The sequence below is a fragment of the Orycteropus afer genome, unplaced genomic scaffold (assembly GCF_000298275.1).
Source record: "Orycteropus afer afer isolate SDZICR_OR568_19922 unplaced genomic scaffold, OryAfe1.0 scaffold00012, whole genome shotgun sequence".
NCBI classification, from domain to species: domain Eukaryota; kingdom Metazoa; phylum Chordata; class Mammalia; order Tubulidentata; family Orycteropodidae; genus Orycteropus; species Orycteropus afer.
The window spans coordinates 20640508-20662877 of record NW_006921599.1 but is presented as its reverse complement, the minus strand read 5'-3'; the positions used below and the strand labels follow the sequence as shown (position 1 = coordinate 20662877).

The following is a 22370-nucleotide window of genomic DNA, read 5'->3' as shown; positions in this document are numbered from 1 at the left end:
CGGAAACCCAAGGAGGGGTCGCTATGAGTCGGGGCCGACTCGACGGCACACAACAACAACAACAACAACAACAACTTTTCCCTAGTATATTCCTTCTGATTTGTAAGACAACAGCTCTGAGTCCAAAGAAATATGCAATTACACAAAAAAGAAAATTTCCTCTTGTATAGCTAAGTCAGTTATGTATTACATTTTCTTCCCCATATGAACCAAAATTAACTCATGTAGCTTCCCTATGTTACCTGCAGAGCACCTGCTCCAATGACTTGTCTTTCTAGGTTGGTAGACATCTTAGGAGCCTGACAAGGATCCCACCTTGATTTAATGTCAAATGCCCTTCATAAACAACACAGATGAAACAGCTTGAGCACTTGGGTAGAACTTGTGTCAGACTTGTTCTCATTAGGAGTAAGAGGGTGGGTGCAATGGGGGTAGGAGGTTCTCTTATCACCTTTCCCAAGAATACATCGATTGATTTGATTGCATCTTCTCATTTTGTACTTAAGCTACTTCATTAGTCAGCAGGCTCCCTACAGTACAATTTTTGGCTACATGCAAGATGTCCCAAAAGCAGCCTGGAATATACCCTCATCATTTGAGGCTTGTTGTAAAATGATAATGCTCTGGTAACTCTGCAAAGTTGTTTGTAAACTCAAGAGTAGGCTTCTTGGGTGCGCATGCCAAGAATCCATTTATCAACACACAACAGTTTCAAGGACTTCTCAAGATATCTGTACAATGACACGAAAGAGGGTCTCAGAAATTCAAACACAGATTCCAACATTAGCTTGCAGGTCCTCGTGTCTCCTTGAATAAGGTTTATGAAGCTACTTCATAAATAAATTTTTATTAAGTTAAATAAAATGGAATCTGTGACAATCCTGGTTTACTTCACTGGTGATGAAGAATGTGTTAGACAAGGTGTCATCAACCAGACAGCCATTTATGAGATACTTTTACTTTTGGTCACTAAATCAGTTTACAAGCTTTGCAGTAGTTATCTGAGAATAGGCATTGTCATTGTGTCCAAGGGAGGTCAAATAATAGAAATCAGAGACCCTTCCACTTTTCATTTATTTGATGTGTGCATTCTTGACCACAGTGAGGTCTAAGATGGTCAAATAATTCTGGTGACACAGGATAAATAATAAAGTTGAGTAGCTATTATTAAATAAGGCCCTCACATCACTATAAATTATTTACTATCATTCTTCTAATCTAATTAAATATTTTCTAAAACAAAACAAACCATTGCCGTTGAGTAGATAGTACGTATTAAATAGTCCTTCAAAGGTTCATATGAATCAATCATGGTTATCTGTGGTTGCAAATTCATTAGAAGTGATTAAATCAATCAACCATCAGCTTTGACAGCACACCTTTTAGAAATATTTTGAAAAATAAACTCTAAAATTAAAATTGATCAGTATAACTGCTCAAACTTTTTACCTGGACCCAAAACTCCATTGAATTTAAGCTTAAACTCCAATTTTAGTAGAATTACAAGATAAACAAAAAGCTGGAAATGTTATTGTTATGTGCTGTTGAGTTGATTCTGAATCACAGCAACCCTACGTGATATAGCATAGGATTTCCTAGGCTGTAATCTTTACAGAAGGAGCCCTGGTGGTGCAGTGGTTTACAGCTCGCTGTTAACTGAAAGGTCAATGGTTCAAATCCACCAGCCATTTCATGGGAGAAAGATGAGACAGTCTACTTTCACAAAGATTACAGCTTTGGGAACCCTATAGGTCAGTTTTACTCTGTCCTGTAAGGTCACTCTGAGTCAGAGTCGACTTGACAGCAATCAGTTATGGGTTAATCTTTATGGAAGAAGATCACAAGATCTTTTCAGCCATGGAATGGCTAGTGGGTTCAAACTGCCAACCTTTTAGTTAACAGTCTAGTGCTTAACCATTGTGCCACAGCTTAGCAAACCACAGCACCATTCTACCTTTCTGATTTCACCTAGGTTATCTCATTTGTTCTTCGAATTATTCAAAGTGTTATTATCTCAAGGACACAGATAAGAAAACCAAGGCTTTCAGAGATTAAGTGACAAACTTGAGGCCATCTAATTCAGAAATGGTAGAACCAGTGGTCAATCTGGGCTTTCTGTCTCCAAGTGTTGTTTCCTTTCAACTTTCATACCCATCCTCACAATAGTCCACAATAGTCCAATTTGACATACCAAAAACACATTTAAGAGGCACATGTGAGACAGTCAAAGTGGGGTAAAATCTACTTAGTAACTTCTCTAAGTTCTTTGATTATTTTTCTATATAATCCCTCTCCCCTCAAAAAAACTCATGTTCCAAAGGAGTTAATAAACCTACTGCCATCAACTTGATTCCAACTCATAGAGATCCTATCAGAAGTTAATAGTAGGCCAGGAGCTGATTGTGGAACAGACCATCAACTGCTCATATGCAAGTTCATCTTGAAGTTAAAGACAATTAAAACAAGTCCACAAGAGGCAAAATATGATCCAGAATATATCCCTCCTGAATTTAGAGATCATCTAAAGGATAGATTTGATGCACTGAACACCAATGACTGAAAACCTGAAGAACTGTGGGATGACAGCAAGAATATCACCTATGAAGAAAGCAAGAGGTCACTAAAAAAGATGAGAAAAGAAGACCAAAATGGATGACAGAAGAGACTCTAACACTTGCCTTTGAGTGGAGAGTAGCTAAAGGGAATGGAAGAAATGACAAGATAAAAGAGCTGAACTGAAGATTTCAAAGAGCAGCTCCAGTAGACAAAGCCAGTTACTATAGTGAAATGTGCAAAGACCTGGAGTTAGAAAACCAAAAGGGAAGAACATGCTAGGCATTTCTCAAGCTGAAAGAAGTGAGGAAAAAATTTAAGCCTCAAGTTGCAATACTGAAATATTCTATGGGCAAAATATTAAATGATGCAGGAAACATCAAAAGTAGATAGAAGGAATACACAGGCACTGTACCGAAAAGAACTGGTCGATCTTCATCCATTTCAGGAGGTGGCATTTGATCTAGAATCAGTGGTACTGAAGGAGGAAGTCGAAGCTGCAATGAAGGAATTGGAGAAGAACAAGGCTCCAGGAATTGATGGAATACCCATTGAGATATTTCAACAAACTGATGCCCTACTGGAGGCACTCACTCAGTTATGCCAAGAGATTTGGAAGACAGCTACCTGGCCAATGGACTGGAAGAGATCCATATGTGTAGTCATTCCAAAGAAAGGTGATCCCACAGAATGTGGAAATTATCAAACAATATCATTAATATCGCACGCAAGTAAGATCTTACTGAAGACAATTCAGAAATGGTTGCAGCAGTATATTGACTGAGAACTTCCAGAGGTACAAGTTGGATTCAGAAGAGGATGTGGAACAAGGGATATCATAGCTGCTATCAGATGGATCTTGGCTCAAGGCAAAGAATACCAGAAAGATATTTACTTGTGCTTTATTGACTATGCAAAGGCATTTGATTGTGTGGATCATGACAAATTGTGAATAACATTGAGAAGAAAGGGAATTCCTGAACACTTGATTGTACTCATGAGGAACCTGTACATTGACCAGGAGACTGTCATTTGAACAGAACAAGGGGACACTGCATGGTTTAAAATGAAGAGGGAGTGTGTCAGGATTATATCCTTTCCCCATACTTATTCAATCTATATGCTGAGCAAATATTCCGAGAAGCTGGACTATATGAAAAAAAAACGTGGCATCAGGATTGAAGGAAGAATCATTAACAACCTGTGATACGCTGATGACACAACTTTAGTTGCTGAAAGTGAGGATGACTTGAGGCACTTACTGATGAATATTGAAGAATACAGTCTGCAGTATGGATTACAATCTCAATATAAAGAAAACAAAAATCCTCACAATGGACCAATAAGTGGCATCATGATAAATAGAGAAAAGATTGAGGTTGTCAAAGAATTCACATTGCTTGGTTCTACAATCAACAACAATGGAAGCAGCAGTCAGGACATTAGACGACGTATAGCACTGGGCAAGTCAGCTGCAAAGGAACTCTTTAAAGTGCTGAGAAGCAAGGATGTCTCCTTGAGGAGTAAGATGCACGTGACACAAGCCATGATATGTTCAATTGCTTCATATGCATGTGGGAGCTGGGCAATGAATAAGGAAGACCGAAAAAGAGTTGATGCTTTTGTGGTGCTGGTGAAGAATGCTAAAAGTACTGTGGACTGCTAAAAGAACTTACAAATCTGTCCTGGAAGAAGTGCAGCTGAGATGCTCCTTGGAAGTGAGAATGGCCAGACTTCGTCTCACCTACTTTGGTCATGTTGTCAGAAGGGACCATTCCCTGGAGAAAGATGTCATGCATGGTAGGGTGGAGAGTTGACGAAAGAGGGGAAGGCCTTTGACAAGATGGATTGACATGGTGGCAGTAGCGATGGGTTCAAGTATAACAAGGCTCATGGACCTGGCAAGGGATAGGGCAGTGTTTCATTCTGATGTGCATAGGGTTGCTATGAGTCAGAAATGACTCGACGGCACCTAACAACAATATTTTTCTTTCAATATAAATTTCTACTATGCTTTTGATGAGTCTATTAAAAGCTAAGCCATTGTCCATCCAACTGCTTTTCAAAGGTGAAATTTTGGATGAGGGCAAAACCAAAACCAAAACCAAACTCACTGCTATTAAGTCCATTTGATTCATAGTGATCTCTTGTTGGGTTTCCAAGGTGGTATCTGTATGGAAGCAGATTGCTCAATCTTCCTTCTTGTTAGCAGTCAAATGCCTTAGGCATTACGCCACCAGAGCTATGCTCATGTATTTATTCTTGATTGGTTGATGCTAGTGCACCAAAGGTCCTGGCCTATCAAAATACTAAAGCAGAAAAGGCAAATGCATACAGACAAAAGTATATTAGTGGTAATGTGGCGCTGAGGGGAGGAGGAAAGTGGAATTATTTTTTAAGGGGGATTGAGGTTCTGCTTAAAGGGATGCAAAATATTTAGAAATGGATGATGGTGACAGTTGTACAACATGGTAAGTGTAATTAATGTTATTGAAGTGTACACTTAAAAAGGTTAAAATGGAGAGTGTTTTGTTATATATTTTTCACCACAATAAAATTATTTTTTAAAAAAGTATTAAAGCAATTAGCTTTGAGAACAAAAGTGCTGGATGAGGAATGTGGTCATCCCTTCTGCTGCCCTCTTGTAAGCCCGAATTTGAGTCCACTGTTGGACACACACTTTCTCTTTTCCCTGCTCCAGGCTTCAAACTAGTAGGAGTTGCTCTTTACAAAGTCTGATTCTGATCACCTGAAAACCTTCAATGGCTCCTTTACTTTGGGTTAACGTCCAAACCTCATCTACTTGCACATTTCTTATTGCTCCTTAATCTCTTGTGTAATACTTCATTTTTAGGCAATATTGAAAACCTACATGAATTCTCTGAACATCATAGATTTTTATTTACTTGTTCCTTTTTTCTTACTCGATTATCAGGTCAATTCCTAACAATAAGAAAAGCTAATTCTGTGCCAGGCACTGTTTCAGTTGCTTAACATGTATAACTCATTTGATGCTCACAACTCTATAACGTAAGCACTACTTTTATCTCCCATTTTATGTTAAGGAAACTACCAACACGGAAAGGTTAAGCTATTTCCCAAAGTCACACAATAGTAAATGGAAGAGGCAGGATATGAATCAGGCAGTTGGATTTCAGAATTGTCTCCTATCCACTTAACTAGCTTGTAAGCTCAGTTCAGGTGTCACTTCCTCTGTGAAGCCCCTCCTGGCTCCTCCCCCCTGCCCTCAGGAAGGTAAGGCACTCAGTTATCACAGTGTCTCCAACAAACTCACAGCATGACACACATTATTCTAAAACTACACAACACTCACTCCCCAACCACCCTCCTTGACTAGGTAAGTGATTATTCTGTATCCTCCACATCTTCTACAATGCCTAGGACATCATGAATGCTTAAAAAAAAAAAAAAAAGAAAAAGCCTTTTGATTGAACGAAATGAAAAACACTATTAAAATGAAACAACTATGTCAGTAGTTTAATAATCTAATTTTTTCTTATGGTTTTCAAACCAGAGTGTTTTAACTTCAACATTTCCTTCCCTATAAAGAAAATGGTTTTATAAAAATGGATTTATAAATATAGAGAAGGAAAAAAAATGTAAAAAATAAACTATTAACTTATTTACTAATTTACTGTATCTTTTCAGAACTGTTCTGAGTAAATTAAAAAAATAAGCTAATATTTCAATGGGAGCTCTGGTAGCATAGTGCCTAAGGCACTTGACTGCTAATCAGAAGGTTGGCGGTTCAAACCCACCAGCCACTCCTCAGAAGGAAGATGGGGCAATCTACTTCCGTAGTGATACTGCCTCGGAAAACCAAGGAGGGGTCGCTATGAGTTGGGTCCGACTCGACAGCACATAACAACAACAATATTTCAATTAGCTATCATCTAACTTTTGGCTCTTTCTGTTCTGACCTTTGACTTGCTTACACTGGACATGTCACTAGGAAAGACTAATTACTAGAAAAGGATGTCATGTTTGGTAAAAGAGAGGGCCAATGAAATGAGGGAAACCCTCAACGAGGTGCAGGGACACAATAGTCACAACTATGGACTCAAATATACCAAAGGTCATGAAGACAGTGGAGGGCCGGGCCACATTTCATTCTGTTATATAGAAGGTCGTCATGTATCTGAGTTCACTTGATGGCAATTAACAGTAACACATTCTGACCTTATAACCCAAATGATGTATGTTATTTTTACTATACAATAAAAAACTATTGTGTACTACACTTTAGGAGAGTTGGGCAGTAAAGGAGAAGCTCATTTCAGGAGTGGAGTGATCTGTCAGAAATTTTTAGAATAGTATAAATGAGGAAAAAGTGGTCCTTCCTCTGATGAAAGAGAAAGTAGAAAGACAGACTATGGGAGAAAGTCAGCTTTGCTGCGGCCACAACTGTGGCCAATTACTTTGTCACAAGGCTTTCATCAGGAAGGAACTCTGTTCTTCTGAAGAGACACTTGGGTAAGGAGGAAAGGAAAGATTTTTGCTTTCACACTGATTAACCACATCTTAGCTCTCTGTATTATTCATTTCAGTTAAAAAGTCTTCAGGGTGTGTGTGAAGGTCTCAAAGAAGAAAAAGACAAGATCCCTAACCTTGTTGGGCTTTGCTACTTAGTGACGGTGACATAAAAAAATAATGAAAAAAGATTATTTCAACACAATGTATACATACAATTTATGAAAGAGGTAAGAAACCCTCAGTGAGGTGGAGTGACACAATAGCCACAAAAGTGACTCAGATGCATCAGCAGACACAAAGATGACCCAGGACTGGGCAGTGTTTCATCCTGTTACACGTAAGGTCACCATGAGTGGGAGCCAACTCAGTGGCAACTAAGAACAACAATGATTGAGGTATAAGGTAGCACAAAGCTGGCACATAGATGGTTAAGTGGACAGAGTCGATTTGTAAGGATGAGAACAACAAGCATGATAAAGGGGGAAGGCTGTTTCAAGCAGAAAAAAGCCATGACCAAGGAGAGGGCATTGTGACCTCACCTTAGATGCCAAGGATTTTTTGACTTTGTGTTTATGAATTCAAGCATCTAAGTTTATACTGATAGATTTTTACCTAGTTAGTAGTTTTAGGAATGAAGGCCATCAAGCCAATTTAGTTCCAAGACAGGGAACAGTGGGAGATGATAATGGAAAGTATACAGAGGCCAATCTGGAGTCCTGTGTGCTATGTTGAAGCATCTGCACTTGCTTTGTAGATAAGGTGCTAACCAGAAGGCTGCGGATCAAACCCACCAGCCACTTCTCCGAAGGAAGGTTGGGCAATCTACTTCCACAGTGATACTGCCTTGGAAACCCAAGGAGGGGTTGCTATGAATCCGGTCCGACTCGAAGGCACATAACAACACAACACAAAGGTCTTAAGAATGGCAGTGACGTGGTAGATTTATTTCTGGCTAAATCTGTAGTTCCTAATCTTTTGGATTCTAAGGGGTTATAAAATTAGAAAAAAATTAAACAACACAACGCAACACAACAATTTGCATTTAAGTTTTCCCACTTTTTATTTTACAAGCAGGGATATAATTATAAAAAAACAATTAAGTGTCAATGGTCACAATCATTTCATAATAGGAAGGAATTTTCAAGAAGAGTCTTAAATAATAAATTGACTGTGTTGTGTTGTCCTTATTTTTCTTATATTTCTGTAGATTGGTGAAAATGTCATCATAGACCAATGTTTAGTATACTAATAGGAACATGGATTGATCATTCTGGGGCTATAGTTAAGACTGAGCTAGAGGGGCAAGGAGGAGCTCTGGTTGCTCAGTGGTTAAGGCATTTGGCTGCTAACCAAAAGGCCAGCAGTTCAAAGTCTCCCGCTGCTCCGCAGGAGAAAGATGAGGCAATCTGCTTCCATAAAGGTTTGTAGCACTGGAAATTCTATGGGACAGTTCTACTCAGTCCTACAGGCTCACTCAATAAAACAAACCAAACTCACTGCCGTCAAGTCTGATCCAACTCACAGCGACCCCTCAGGTTTCAGAGGCAGTATCACTACGGAAGTAGATTGCCCAACCTTCCTTCTGAGGAGTGGCTGGTGGGTTTGAACCACCAGCCTTCTGGTTAGCAGTCAAACGCCTTAGGCACTATGCCACCAGAGCACACTATGAGTTGGAATCTCATAGTGTTTGGTCTGGTTTTTGGGGTTTTTAGAGGGGCAAGAAGAGAGGCAACGAGTCCAACTCATAATCAATAATTAAAATGATGACAGCATCAATGTAAGACCATGAAGTTTAAGATATGATTTGCTTTTAGGATTCAACTCCATATACCTTTTTTTCTGATTTCTATCTAAAAGATGTCCGTGGTTTAGCTGCCTCCACAGAGCAAGGATCTAGGACAGTTGGCTAGAGAGCCTGCGAAGGAGAACGGAAGTGACTAGGGTGGAGAAGAAACACAGAAGGAAAGGAGAAAAAGGTGGTGACTTGAAATCAAGATAGCAACGCGATTCTATCCCCAATCACAGAGGGTCCTGAAGTTGTTGCTAGCTGTCTCCAACTTGATTTTGAATCACAGCAACCTGATAAATGCAGAGAACTGCTCCACAGGGTTTTTAAGGCTGTGACTGTTCAGAAGCAGATTGCCAGGACTGCTTTCCAAGGCGCCTCTGGTTGGGTTTGAAGTACTAATCTTTTGACTAGTAATTTGAACACTTCTGTTTGTGTCACCCAGGGAACTTGATGGTCCTGCTAAACCAAACCAAACCCAACCCACTGCCACCGAGTCAATTTCGACTCATAGCGACCCCCATTAGGTTTCTGAGGTGGTAAATCTTTATAGAAATAGATTGCCCATCTTCCTTTCGCTGGTGGGTTTGAACTGCCAATCTTCTAGTTAGCAGTCAAATGCCTTAGGCACTGCGCCAACAGCCCCAAAATGGTGTTTCTGTTTTGCATTATTATGAAGATTAAAAAGCTAGGATCCAACAGTAAGCAGCAGTGATGCATGTGAGGCATTTGCATTATTGAGAGGTGTAAAGTGGAGCAGGACATAAAACAAACCCCAGGAAAGTGGCTGATACAACCACCCAGGGGCGACTGACTATCTCATCTTTAGCAATCTCAAATGCAACTATTTCTCAAGATAAAGCTGAACTGGGCGTGGGAAGGTGGTGGAAAGGGCATTTGCTAACTTCATACATCACACATGAATTTAAGGCCACATTTTTATGTTGTGGGGTAAGTGCTCTGATATAATTTTGTCCCAGTCAGCCTTGAGAGCTATGTGTGCAAAGTAAATCCACTCTGGTGGATTGTAATAGATGGTTTCAAGTATGATACTAGTAAACAAGGGAAGATATTCAAGAGTTACATTTTAGTCCCGTACAGCCAACAAGAGACAGGGAAATGACAACTGACCCAGGCAGCCAGTGTACCTGTGGCTGAGCTTGTCAAGCAGTCAGGGTTCTGTTTCCTACCTGACACATATAGTAAGGTACACTTCTGAGGATTCTATGACCCTGGACTGAATGACCCAGCAGTTTTTGCTTTTATTTTCAATGTTGTTGTTGTTGTTGTTGTTGTTATGTGCCGTGGAGTCAAACCCGACTCATAGCGACCACTCCTTGGGTTTCCCAGGCAGTATCACTACGGAAGTAGGATTGCCCAACCTTCCTTCCGAGGAGTGGCTGGTGGGTTTGAACCGCCAGCCGTCTGGTTAGCAGGCAAGTGTCTTAGCCACTATGCTACCAGAGCTCCCCCTTTATTTTCAATATTAGGGCAAAATCTTGATGAACTGGAATTAGCCAATTCAAATCCTCGATCCAGAGCTGGTTTTAGACAAGACTGTGGGATGAACCTCAGAGTCCTTAGTCCCATTTACCCCTTTTTCTATGAGAGGCACAGTTTTCAATTCTAGGGTCTTTTTAAAGTTAAAAGTGTTGCCTCTGTAGGAGAAAATGTTCATTTTTATAAGCCCAAAGAGATGAAGTTTTTACAGGGAATTTGGAGTCAACAGGAGTCCTTGGGTGTTGCAAATGGTTAGCACACTTGGCTGAGAACTGAAAAGTTGGAGGTTCAAGTCTACCCAGAGGGGCCTTGATGGAAGAAAGGCCAGGAGATCTACTTTAAAAAAAAAACATCAGTTATTGAAAACGTATGCAGTTCCCCTCTGCATACATGGAGCTGTCATGAGTTAGAGTTGGCCAGATGACAACTGTTATTTTTATTTTATTTTATTTTAGGAGAGAAGATGGGAGTTGTATCCTATCTTTTGTCCTGACCGTCATGCCCCTAGGAAACATTTCTGGATGTTCTTTAGACTTCTGGGGGAAAGCAGTACTTTAAAGTTCATATCAGGAATTTTTTTAAAAGCCTAAATTCTACAGAATTTTGTGGGGTCAGTAAAGTTCAATACCTCCCAATATCTATAGATAGAATTTCAGTACCAAACAAATTAGTATTAGGCAGAAAAAAAAATATTCTGAAAATACCATATTCACTAAAACATTTCAGACAGAACTGCACAAAGGTTTAAGCTGACAGGACACTCTGTTTAACCGGAAGATGGCTGTTCAATGTTATGAACCATTCCAGAATTTACCCTGCAGAGATCTGGAACTGTCCCAGTGTATTTCTTGAGTCAATAATCAAACTGAAAACTTTACTTCTAAGACTTAAATTGTCTGGCAAATTAGAGTCACTCAGATTTTTGGAGCATGAGACCAATCCCACCCTCCCTATTAAAGGCATATTTCAATCTCAAACCTCTCCTTCCTGCAATTAACACAGTTTCAAGAAAATCTTAGCATAAATTAAGTCATGTAAGCAGTGTCTGTATTACTTATTAAAAGCCTCATGCTAGGCACAATAGATACTTGCATTGAAGTGCTGAATTAATGAAAATGGCATTCTGTACTTTCCATTCAAACATGCCTTTCCTTTGCACCACAGTTTAACTTCTTTCTAAATGTAGCTTTTAGTAGAAAATGACAACAATTATGAGCCCTTTGAGATTTAAAATCTGAAACTCAAATTATCAAGCCTTAATAAAAGCCTAATAAATTCCTTTATGTGTTATATTATGTCTGCTTAATTACTCCAAACCCATAAAGGAAGTAATGTAGAAGCAGTTTATATGTTAGCTTTGCAGAAGAGTGATTTTTGGGATTCTTTCCTCTAAATTTACTTTTTATGTGTACATTTAAAATTATATATTCAGAAACACTATAAATCTGAAACATAGATCATTCCTATAAATACATTAAATGAATACATTTTCTTGAAAGGCAAAAAGGTTATTAAAAGTACCAAACAAATCTCTTCGTTATTGCTATCAGTTTCTCCCTTACACTGCTCTGAAAGAGAGATAGAACATGCTTAGTGGAACTCTCACTTCAATATTGTTTGTCTATAGAACATAACTAATTGCCTAATGAAGCAGAAAGTCACTGTTCCATAGAAAATGGTCTTTGTTTTTCCACTGTTCAGAAAAATATAGCAAGCAATATTATTTTTAGTTGGAGAGTGTCAATCTTCCACAGTACCTTTGGAGGAGAGAAAAGAATGTAACCTTGTCAAGTGCCTAGGGAAGACTGGCTATTTAATATAAAGTTTTCCAACATCCGTAACTCAGAACCAAAACCAGACCAAACCTACCACCATCGACTCCACTCCAACTCATAGTCACCTCCATTGGGTTTCCAAGGCTGATCTTTATCCTCCTGAGGAGCAGCTGGTTAACAGCCAAATGCCTTACCCACTAGGCCACCAGAGCTCCTTCTTTAACTCAGAAGGGCTGGGTAAGCTCTGTGCTGCTGACATGTTAAGATCAAGCTGGGTGCCATGTGGAGGTCAACTTCCCTGTACATCTTGATCCTACACACCTCCAGCCAACAATAGTGACTTCCTGTACAATAATGACTCTTAGTTTTTAATTTGTCCTTTCTAATTTTCTATGTTCTAATTTTTTTTTTTTTTTTAACTGAACTGGGTACTGTTTAGGTAAAAATATATGTGTCCAAAAACCATTGAATAATCATCAAAGAACAATTTTTTCCCCTTCAAAAGCAAAAGACAGAACAAAAACAAAAAGGCTGTTCAGAAAGCCCTTTCAAAGCCAAAAGAGACTTAGTGATTCTTTCACTGAAACTTTCAAATCTAGGAAATAAACTATATGAAAACTATATAACAATAAACTATAGGAAAACAGTGAAGCCTCATTGCAAAGATATTTTTCAAGATCAGTTAGGCAGCCAATAATCTCATAAATAGTTAAGCACTGGGCTACTAACCAAAACGTTGGTGTTCAAACCCACTCAGAATACCCACCCACTCCTCAAAAAAAAGTCCTGGTGATCTGCTTCGAAGAGGTCACAGCCCTCAAAAACCCTATGAAACACCGTTCTACTTGACACACATAAGTTCAGCATGAGTTGGAACTGACCCAGTGGCAAACAGTACTGGTCACTTGTTTCTTATGTCAAAACCGAAAAAACTAAATCAACTGTCATTGAGTACTGACTTGTAGTGACACTGTAGGACAGAGTTTAAAAGCCTCATAGAAGATTTCTAAGGCTGTAAATCTTTATGGAAGGAGACTGCCTCATCTTTCACCCATGGAATGGGTGGAAGATTTGAACGGCTGACTTTATGATTAGCAGCTCAATGCTTTAACCACTACACTACCAGAGCTCCTTGTCTCTTGTGTAAATATACCCTCAAGCCTAATCCACAATGAGTAGAAATAGAGCGAAATTTTTGACACTCAAATCTTGGAGTAGGGACTTTATTTTCAAAAGGCTGGTTGACTGCAGACAAAGAACAGAAGGACAGAAGATCTCAACAAAATAGTAAGCAAGTGAAGTATGGGTTACTGTTAAGAGAACATTATTTTCATATAGTTTATTTCCAGAACAAGAGATATACAGGAGCCCACTGTGACACCAAATGTATAGAATTTGTTCTTGTGATTTTGAATTACCTTTCACTTTTCCCCATTTGTGACAGTTCTCTGAGCAAGCCCTCTGCTTGTTTGGGCCATATGTCATGTATTTGTGGTCCATAAATGGTTTTGCATACCACTTTAAATCATGTATACCTAGACTTGAAAGTTTCAGTGAACGAATCACTAAGTCTCTTTTGGCTTTGAAAGGGCTTTTTTCTTTTCATTCTTTTTCTTTTGAAGGAGAAAAAATTATTCTTTGGCTATTATTCTATGGTTTTTGGACACATATTTTATCTAAACAGTACCTAATTCAGTTTAAAAAAAAAAAATTAGAACATAGAACTTGTGTGCGAACTGAAAATCAGGATAACCAAAGACATGCTTTAACAAGACAAAGTTTACTCTAGATATGATCATCTTCCTTTAGTGATTCTACAACTATTCACCAAGCATGCACTAGGCACTGGGTTGGGCTCTGGTGATATCATGTTGATCAAAGCCAGTTATGGTCCCTGTCCTTATGTTATTTATGATCTAGTGAGGGACATGAACAATTATCAATTACACAAATGTAAGCCAGTAACTCTGATGTTGTTATGTGCCATCGAGTCGGACCCAACTCATAGTGACCTCTCCTTGGGTTTCTGAGGCAGTATCACTACGGAAGTAGATTGCCCAATCTTCCTTCCGAGGAGTGGCTGGTGGGTTTGAACTGCCAGCCTTCTGGTTAGCAGTCAAGTGCCTTAGGCACTATACCACCAGAGCTCCTGGTAACTCTGATACATGTTAAAAAGGGTATCACCCATTGCAAAGGGAGGTTATGTTCTGGTGATTTACCCTCATCAGGAAGGTTGGGGAAAGGTTCTCTGAGGAAGCTCTTGGGCAGTGAGATCTGAAGGATGATCAGATGTTAAGGAAGGGTGGGAAGGACATTTTGAGAAGACCTTGTGGTGGAAAGAAATGGAAAGTGTGTTTGAGGAACCAAAAGAAGGTTAAGTATACCTGAACAGAGACAGCTCGGGGGAACATGGTAAAAGACTCAACCTCACAGCCATATAAGAGTTTTACTTAAAAGGTTTGGAAAACCACTGAAGAGTTTCAAGCAGCAAAGTGATATAATTAAATTTGCTTGTATAAGAGCTCATTTTAGTTTACCTTTGGAGAAGAGAATTGAGAAAGTAACAAGAACAGATGCAGAAGGACCAGTTAGAAAGTGTTTGCTATAGTCCATGTAAGAGATGATGATTGCTTGGGCCACAGTTAATTTTAAGTAGAAACACAGAAATACTTCCTAGCATTGTGGTTAAGGCCTTGGTCTGCTAAGGCTAAAAGGTAAGCAGTTCGAATCCACCAGCTGCTCCACAGGTGAAAGATGAGGCAATCTACTTCTGTAAAGATTTAAAGCCTTGGAAACTGAATGGGGGTCACTATGAGTTGGAATCAACTCCATGGCAGTGGGTTTTTTTTTGAGCCTGTAGTCAGTGTGGCATTTCTTTTTCCTATCTAAGAGAAGTTGCATTCTAGTCTAGAAGTGAATTTATTGCTCTCAATTTTATTATATTCATTTTTCAAAGATACTATAGAAATTGCCTTTTTAGATGGGTTAGGTCATTACTTTTTTTCTTTTTTTAAGTATTGGAAAACAAGGGTCAAGAGCCGTCAGAGTAAGGTACTGAGCAAACACCTGGAAATTATCAATTATACTGCAGTGATCAAAACAAATATATTTGGAAAGTATCTTTGGCAAAATAAAAATTTATCTTGCAAAGGTAAATCTTATATAATTATAGATGTATCTACATTTATATACAATTAAATATGTATTTAGATACATATATGTTTTTCATTAAAAAAGTAAAGAAGTTGAATACTTATAAATGCAAAATTCATGTGACTGCTTAGTTGTTCTGGATTGAGCTTTCAAGGGTACAATGTTTCTATTCTAAGTTAAATTGCTTAGATTATAAGACACATATTTGTTGTTAGTAAAGAAATTCGCATTGAGTTTCTAAACTCAAAATTTAAGTACTTCGGCAAATACTCTCATACATGCTTTGCTTGTGGTTACTCAGATCTCAATAGAAGAAACATGGAATTAGGTAAGAAACTAACACTGTTGCCTTTGAGTCAATTCCAAAACAGTGACCCTATAGGACAAGTATGGTATGGAGTACCATAGGGTTTCCAGAGCTATAATTTTCACACCTCAACATAAAGAAAACAAAAATCCTTAAACTGGACCAATAAGCGACATCACGAAACTGAGAAAAGATTGAAGTTGTCAAAGATTTCATTTTACTTGGATCTACAATCAATGCCCAGGGAAGCAGCGGTCAAGAAATAAGATGATGTATTGCACTGGGCAAATCTGCTGCAAAAGATCTTTTTAAAGTGTTAAAAAAGCAAAGATGTCACTTTGAAGACTAAGGTGTACCCAAACCTAACCCATGGTATTTTTAATAGCCTTGTATGCATTTGACAGCTGGACAATGAATAAGGAAGACCAAAGAAGAATGAATGCATTTGAATTGTGGTGTTAATGAAGAATGCTTCATAACAGAAGAATGAACAAATGTCTTAAAAGAAGTATAGCCAAAATGCTCTTTAGAAACGAGAATGGCCAGACTTCGTCTTACCTACTTTGGTCATGTTGTCAGAAGGGTCCAATCCTGGAGAAGGATATCATGCTTGGTAAAGTGGAAGGTCAACGAAAAAAGGGAAGACTCTCAACAAGATGGATTGACACAGTGGTTGTGATGATGGGCTTAAGCAGATCAAGGATTGTGAAGATGGTACAAAACCAGGCAGTGTTTTGTTCTGTTGTACATGGGGTCGCTATGAGTCAGAGTTAAAGTGATAGTACTTAACAACAAAAACAACAATTTTTATGGAAGCACACAGCCACATCTTTCTCCTACTGAGAGGGAACTGCTGACTTTTCAGATAGCAGCTGAGTGCTTAAACGCCTAAGAAATTAACAGGTATCTGTAAAAGAGAGTGGATGTTTGTAGCTCAGAGAGGGGAAACAGCAAGTCTAAACCCAGCCTCTGCTTTAGCAGAAAAGGTACTAGTGCCTGCAGTTATCTGGTTTGCAGCCTCCATCATGATCATTTGAGTCTCTCCCCCTGAGTACAGCAGGAATAGCCTATCAGATCCCTGCAGATGCTGAAAGCTGAAGGCAATGGAAAGTAAAGCTTTGACATTCTGTCACTGGGATGACAGTACAAAATGGACTGCAATAAACAACAGTCTGAGCAAGATAATTTGATGCATTGGGACCTTAAGCTTCTCCAGATGCTGAACTCAGCTTGAGAGGTGAGATAAGAGGGCAGCATTTACCCTCCTGAATAAAGTAGGGCTGGATGAAACTAGAGAAAAGAAACCTTCTTATGTAAATAGAAGCTAGTCCACTAACATGCATATCCTCAGGTAGATAAATCAAGCCAAATATAGAATATATATGATATGTTATTAATACATATAAAACATCATACACATATATATGCATAAAATATAATTTGACTGTTGACCTAATAATAGACCATCATAAAGGCTGAAACAAAGTTAATGTTCAGGGAGGAATCTTTGAAACGGAAATTGCACTATATTAATATCAAGCTTACTTAATATTATAGTGCTCCACAACTATGACAAATAAAATGCCTCTGAATAAGATTTCTTTTCCAAATAAACAAGCACATGCAGACACAGATTTTGACTGTGAAGATTTAATTCACAACAGAAGGATGTTGCTTATGGAGTGAGAAGTGAAATCACAGTCCCTCTGGGCACATCCAGGTGCTCTGCCAGTTTTCCATCACAAGACTGAGTGATGTGCTTGCATTTCTCAAAGGCGGTTTTGTTTCAATAAAGCCAGTTTAGGTGAATGGTAGATGTCATAATGAAACAGAAGGACAACCAAACTCACTGATTTGGATAAGGATGACTCAGAACCAAAAGAGCAGCTTGCCTTTCTTTGCTGTTGAAAATTTTAATTTGGCTATTTTCTTTATATTAAGTTTTTTTTTTTAAAAAGACGAGGAAGAAGATAACAACAACACTGACATAAGCATATGGTTTTGCAATCATGAAATGCATTATGCTTGTGCAATCAAAAACAAAAACAAAAAAAAAAAAGAGAAAAGACAAACTTAAGAACAATAGCTACTATTTATTGGCTGTCATTACTGTGGAAGGCATTGAGCCAGAGACTTTACACACATTATCTTGTTTAATACCCTGCAAGGTCCTCCTAAGAAGATGGGCAATCTACTTCCTAGTGATACTGCCTCAGAAACCCAAGGAGGGATAGCTACGAGTCGGGTCCGACTCAATGGCACAAAACAACAACAACAATAACAAGGTGATTGTTAGTAGTCTCATTTCAACTCTACTGGCTCAGAGCACTGAAGCATATTTGTCCCAGGTCACAGAACTTATAAGTGATAAAGGAGGAATCAAACCCATGAGTGCTAAATTCTGCCAGTTCTCTTTCTACTCTCCTCACCATCTCTCAAAATCTCACTGTGGAAACAAAGAATATTGGTGCAGAAAAAGAATTTTTTTTTGAATAGTGAAAGGAATACATAGCTAAAATTTGCTTAAATCCTATGTTGACAAATCAAGTCAGGCAGAAAGAACACTCTTGCCCTTGGTGAAGCTCACCAAGCAACCAGGGTTCTGGTTTCTACTCACCTCACATGGCTTGAGAGTCTTGGGAGGATTTACGCAACAGATTTCAATGCATTTCCTACTAATCCTGCTGCTCAGGCTGGATGGCTCTCTCTGCACCGCTCAGCCATTTGGATTCTGTTATTCTCACCATATAAAATCTTTGGAGGCTGTTACTCTTTACTGTTCACCCATCTTTACCTTCCTTACACACGGTGCTCTACCTTCCTTAGCTCCTATTCAGGTCTCAACTCTGTACATATGGGCTTCTCCCACCACTCAACAAAATGGCACTGGAAAACTTTTTTTCTTCCCTCTTTCTTTCCTGACAAAAGTAAAAATGTATGTTTTAGAAATTTTCAAAAGCATGTTGTTTTTGTTGGGTGCTGTCGAGTCAGCACTAACTTATTGCAACCCTGTGTGACAGAGTAGAATTGCCCTTTAAGTTTTTTTTTTTTTTTTTTTTGCTTTATGGAAACAGATCACCAAGTCTTTCCCCTGTGTAGCTGCTGGGTGGGTTAGAACCACCAACTTTCCAGTTAGCAATCTGGCTCTTAAGTATTTGTGCCGCCAGGGCTCCTTTCCACAAGTATAAAAAGTATAGAAAAGCACAAAAATGAGAGAAAATCACCTGATTCTGCCACTTAGAGATAACAGTTAATATTGCAGGGGATATTCTACCAGCTTCTTTTTATTTCCTAAGCAAATGGATAACTATAATAATTTTTTATCATTATATACATATTATTTAAAAATATTTTTCAATTTTTGATATATAAATGAACATTTTCCTCATCATTAAATATTCTTCCACAGCATAATTTTTAGCATGGCATTGTTGTTGTTGTTGTTAGGTGCCATTGAGTCGTTTCCGACTCATAGCGACTCCATGATGCACAGCAGAACGAAACACTGCCCGATCCCGTACCAGCTTCATGATACCTGCTATATTTGAGCCCATCATACCATACGAATATAGCTTATTTATTTAATGCATCACCTACTGTTGGACATCTGGCTTGTTTTGCACATTTGATTATTATAGACAGTGCTGCAGTGAACATTCTTATAGATTTATGTGTATTTATATCTATGACCGTTTCTATTTCTCTGCACATTTAGAAGGTCTAGATACATCAGTCAGGTTTCTCTTCTCATAGATTTTTATGAAATTCCATCCTCAGCAGGAATAATTACTAATGCTTAGGAAATGGGTCTCCTGAACATAATGAATAATCACCAAATTGCAAAGTGATTTATAAGTGAATTAATTAATTCATTCAAGAATTACTTATTAACCTTCTATATGTGCTAAGTGCTGGGAACTCAGTGGTGAGCAAGCAGACTTACAGGGTATGCTCTTATAGAGCTTTCACCATACGAAGGCAGCAAATTAAATAAGCAATAACAATAAATTGTGAAAAGTGCTACAACAGGAGGTGACAGGAATGGGGAAAAATGAGTAGATTGGAAGGTGTCCAGAGGTGACAATGGAAATCTTGGGATGATTAGGTGTCCTAGGTGGGACCAGGCATCTCTACGAGCTCCTCAAATCAAACTTCTCTCTCTTTCTAACACCATAATTATTGCCTTTCTATTCCCATGTTTTGTATTTCTATTTCTAACTTGAGCTGAGTTCAAACAGAATAGATATTTTATTTCAAAAGTCCCATCCCAACTATCAAATGAATTTCTACTAGGTTACTATTGGTTTCTTAAGGCTAATACACACATACGCATATATACACACACAGATTAAACACAGAGAGAATTATTCTGGAGAAAAATAAGACAATTACTTTAAGAAAAACATTTTTTTTTTCAAGAAATTATGTGGATTTGAATTATTATTTTTCTAGATCTATTTTTCTAGATATAGTATAATCAATATAGATGTTATCATTCTAGATATATAATAATCAACACTGTAAACAATTCTAATAAACATAAAATTGGTCAGTAGATAAGTAAATGCCTAAATATTTTACATGGAAACAAGCCAAACGTCAGTAGTTACATTCTTAAAATAGCATCATCATCCTTGTATTTTAATGTTTTACACAGTACAGCACTTAGCCAAGAGCCCTGGTGGTGCAGTGTTAAGCGATTGGCTGTAAACGGAAAGGACAGTGGTTTGAACCCACCAGCTGCTCCATGGGAGAAAGCTGTAGCAGTCTGCTTCTATAAAGATTACAGTCTTGGAAACTCTATGGGGCAGTTCTACTCTGTTCTATAGGGTTGGTGTGAGTTGGGAGCAATTCAAGGGCATTTTTTTTTTTTTTTAAATAGTACTTAGCCATCTCTGAAGCTAACCACTTTCATAAAGTAATCTAATTTTCAATTTCATGTATAGATATGAGTCAAACAATTTAAACTTTTAACATTATGTCTAATGGGTCCAGTCATATCACTGCTTTAGAAACAGAACAATGTATTTGCTCTCAAAGATCAAATGTATAAAGGTTGGAAAATACATCAAGACTTAATAAAACTCTGGTCTTTTTAACTTATGATGACATATTGTATCCAGGAATACTGATATGTAGTTAATAACTTCCCAGTGTTTGTTTGTTAAGGGTATATAATACTTCATATTTAAGGTGAAAATTGTTTGAAAGAAGAGATAGCGTCACCTTTGTTTCCTTAGAATGGGTTTTATAGGTATTAGTTTTTATAAATTAACTTTAAAGCATATACATAAAAAGCAAACTTAAATTTTCTATCACATGTATGTGTTTGCATGTGTATGTGTAATGTGTATGACATCCTCCCAGCGCTTACTACGTAAAACATTTTTCTAATCACTTAACATGTGTTAATTTATTTAATCAGCAAAATAACGTGTTTAAAAAATACACTAATTATTCCTTTTTATGGATGAGAAAGCTGAGGCACAGAATGATAAACATCTTTCCCAAGGGTACATAGCTTCTAAAAGGTGGAGCTGGGAAGCATGAAAATATATGTGAAACTCAGATGTCATCTGGGGTCTCCCTGCCTTTTTAGATGAAGATCGACTAGCTCCAACTTCCCATTCCTTGTCTTATGCAAAAGTTTAATGTCCTTCTGTAAATGACATTAAGAGCCTAGGGGACTTGCATTCTCAAAATCCCATCTAGCTCCAAATCTTTGGTCTTCTGAGTCAGTTTTGTGAGCAAGTGCACATAGGAAAAAGATTCAAACCCCTGAAAAGTGAGTATTAGTTATTTCTCACATTTAATAACATACTTCAGTTATCATACCAGGCTGTTCTTCTCCCCACTCTTTTTATCTAATTTACACTCCCCCCACACCCGAAGCCCTATTTATACTACTGAGTAGTGAATTATCTTTTCTCTCCTTGCTTGCTTCTAAGTCATGCCTTTAGGTCCTTACTTTGTCCATTAAACTGTTTATTAAGATAGTTTTCTAAACAAAGACGGTTCCCTTCCTAAGAAGAATCCTGTTCTGACCTAAGAGAATAATACCCTTCCTTTCAGATGTGTATACAAATATGGAGGTGAGACCCCCTGTATTATGATCAATATAAAATATGTTGTTGTTGTTATGTGTTGTCGAGTCGGACCCGACTCATAGTGACCCCTCCTTGGGTTTCCAAGGCAGTATCACTATGGAAGTAGATTACCCCATCTTCCTTCTGAGGAGTGGCTGGTGGGTTTGAACCACCAGCCTTCTGGTTAGCAGTCAAGTGCCTTAGGCACTACGCTACCAGAGCTCCCATATAAAATTTAACTACTGCTAATTAAAACAGCTGCCATAATACAACAAATCTGACATATGTTCACTAACATCACAATGGAGAAAGAACAAGAAAAGTTCAAATGACATTAGGTTAATTCATTAAAATCTCAAATCCATATGGGAACAATTATTTTTCCTTGTATTTGAGAATCTATGGTTGGAAATGACAATGCTGAATGATAACAGAAGAAATCACATACCTTCAGCCTGCCAATAATGTCAATATATATGACAAGTGTTAAAAAGTCATGTCAAAACACTATTAGGAAAAAAGAAAGTGAAGAATATAATTGGGGGCATATATAAATGACTAAATCATAAGTATCTAATTCATACAAGAAAGAGTTTTCAACAGATCACCTACTTTAGAGCCGGTGAATATAAATTATGCACGTCTTTGATTAGCAGGAATAGGAAAAATGAAAGATTCAAAAATAAATTTTAGAAAAGGAAGTAGTGTTTCATAAT

The 22370-nt window shown here is 38.0% G+C and overlaps 1 protein-coding gene across 1 annotated transcript in view; it reads right to left on the bottom strand.

Annotated features, from left to right (window-relative positions):
• CDKAL1 (CDK5 regulatory subunit associated protein 1 like 1) overlaps positions 1–22370 on the bottom strand; it is a 1058601-nt gene that overhangs the window by 93389 nt on the left and 942842 nt on the right. Inside the window, exons 12-13 of the mRNA XM_007952396.2 lie at positions 21390–21422; positions 17143–17168 (exon numbers count right to left, since the gene is read on the bottom strand). Coding sequence (XP_007950587.2) covers positions 17143–17168; positions 21390–21422 — 59 coding nt within the window. The remainder of the gene's footprint in view (positions 1–17142; positions 17169–21389; positions 21423–22370) is intronic.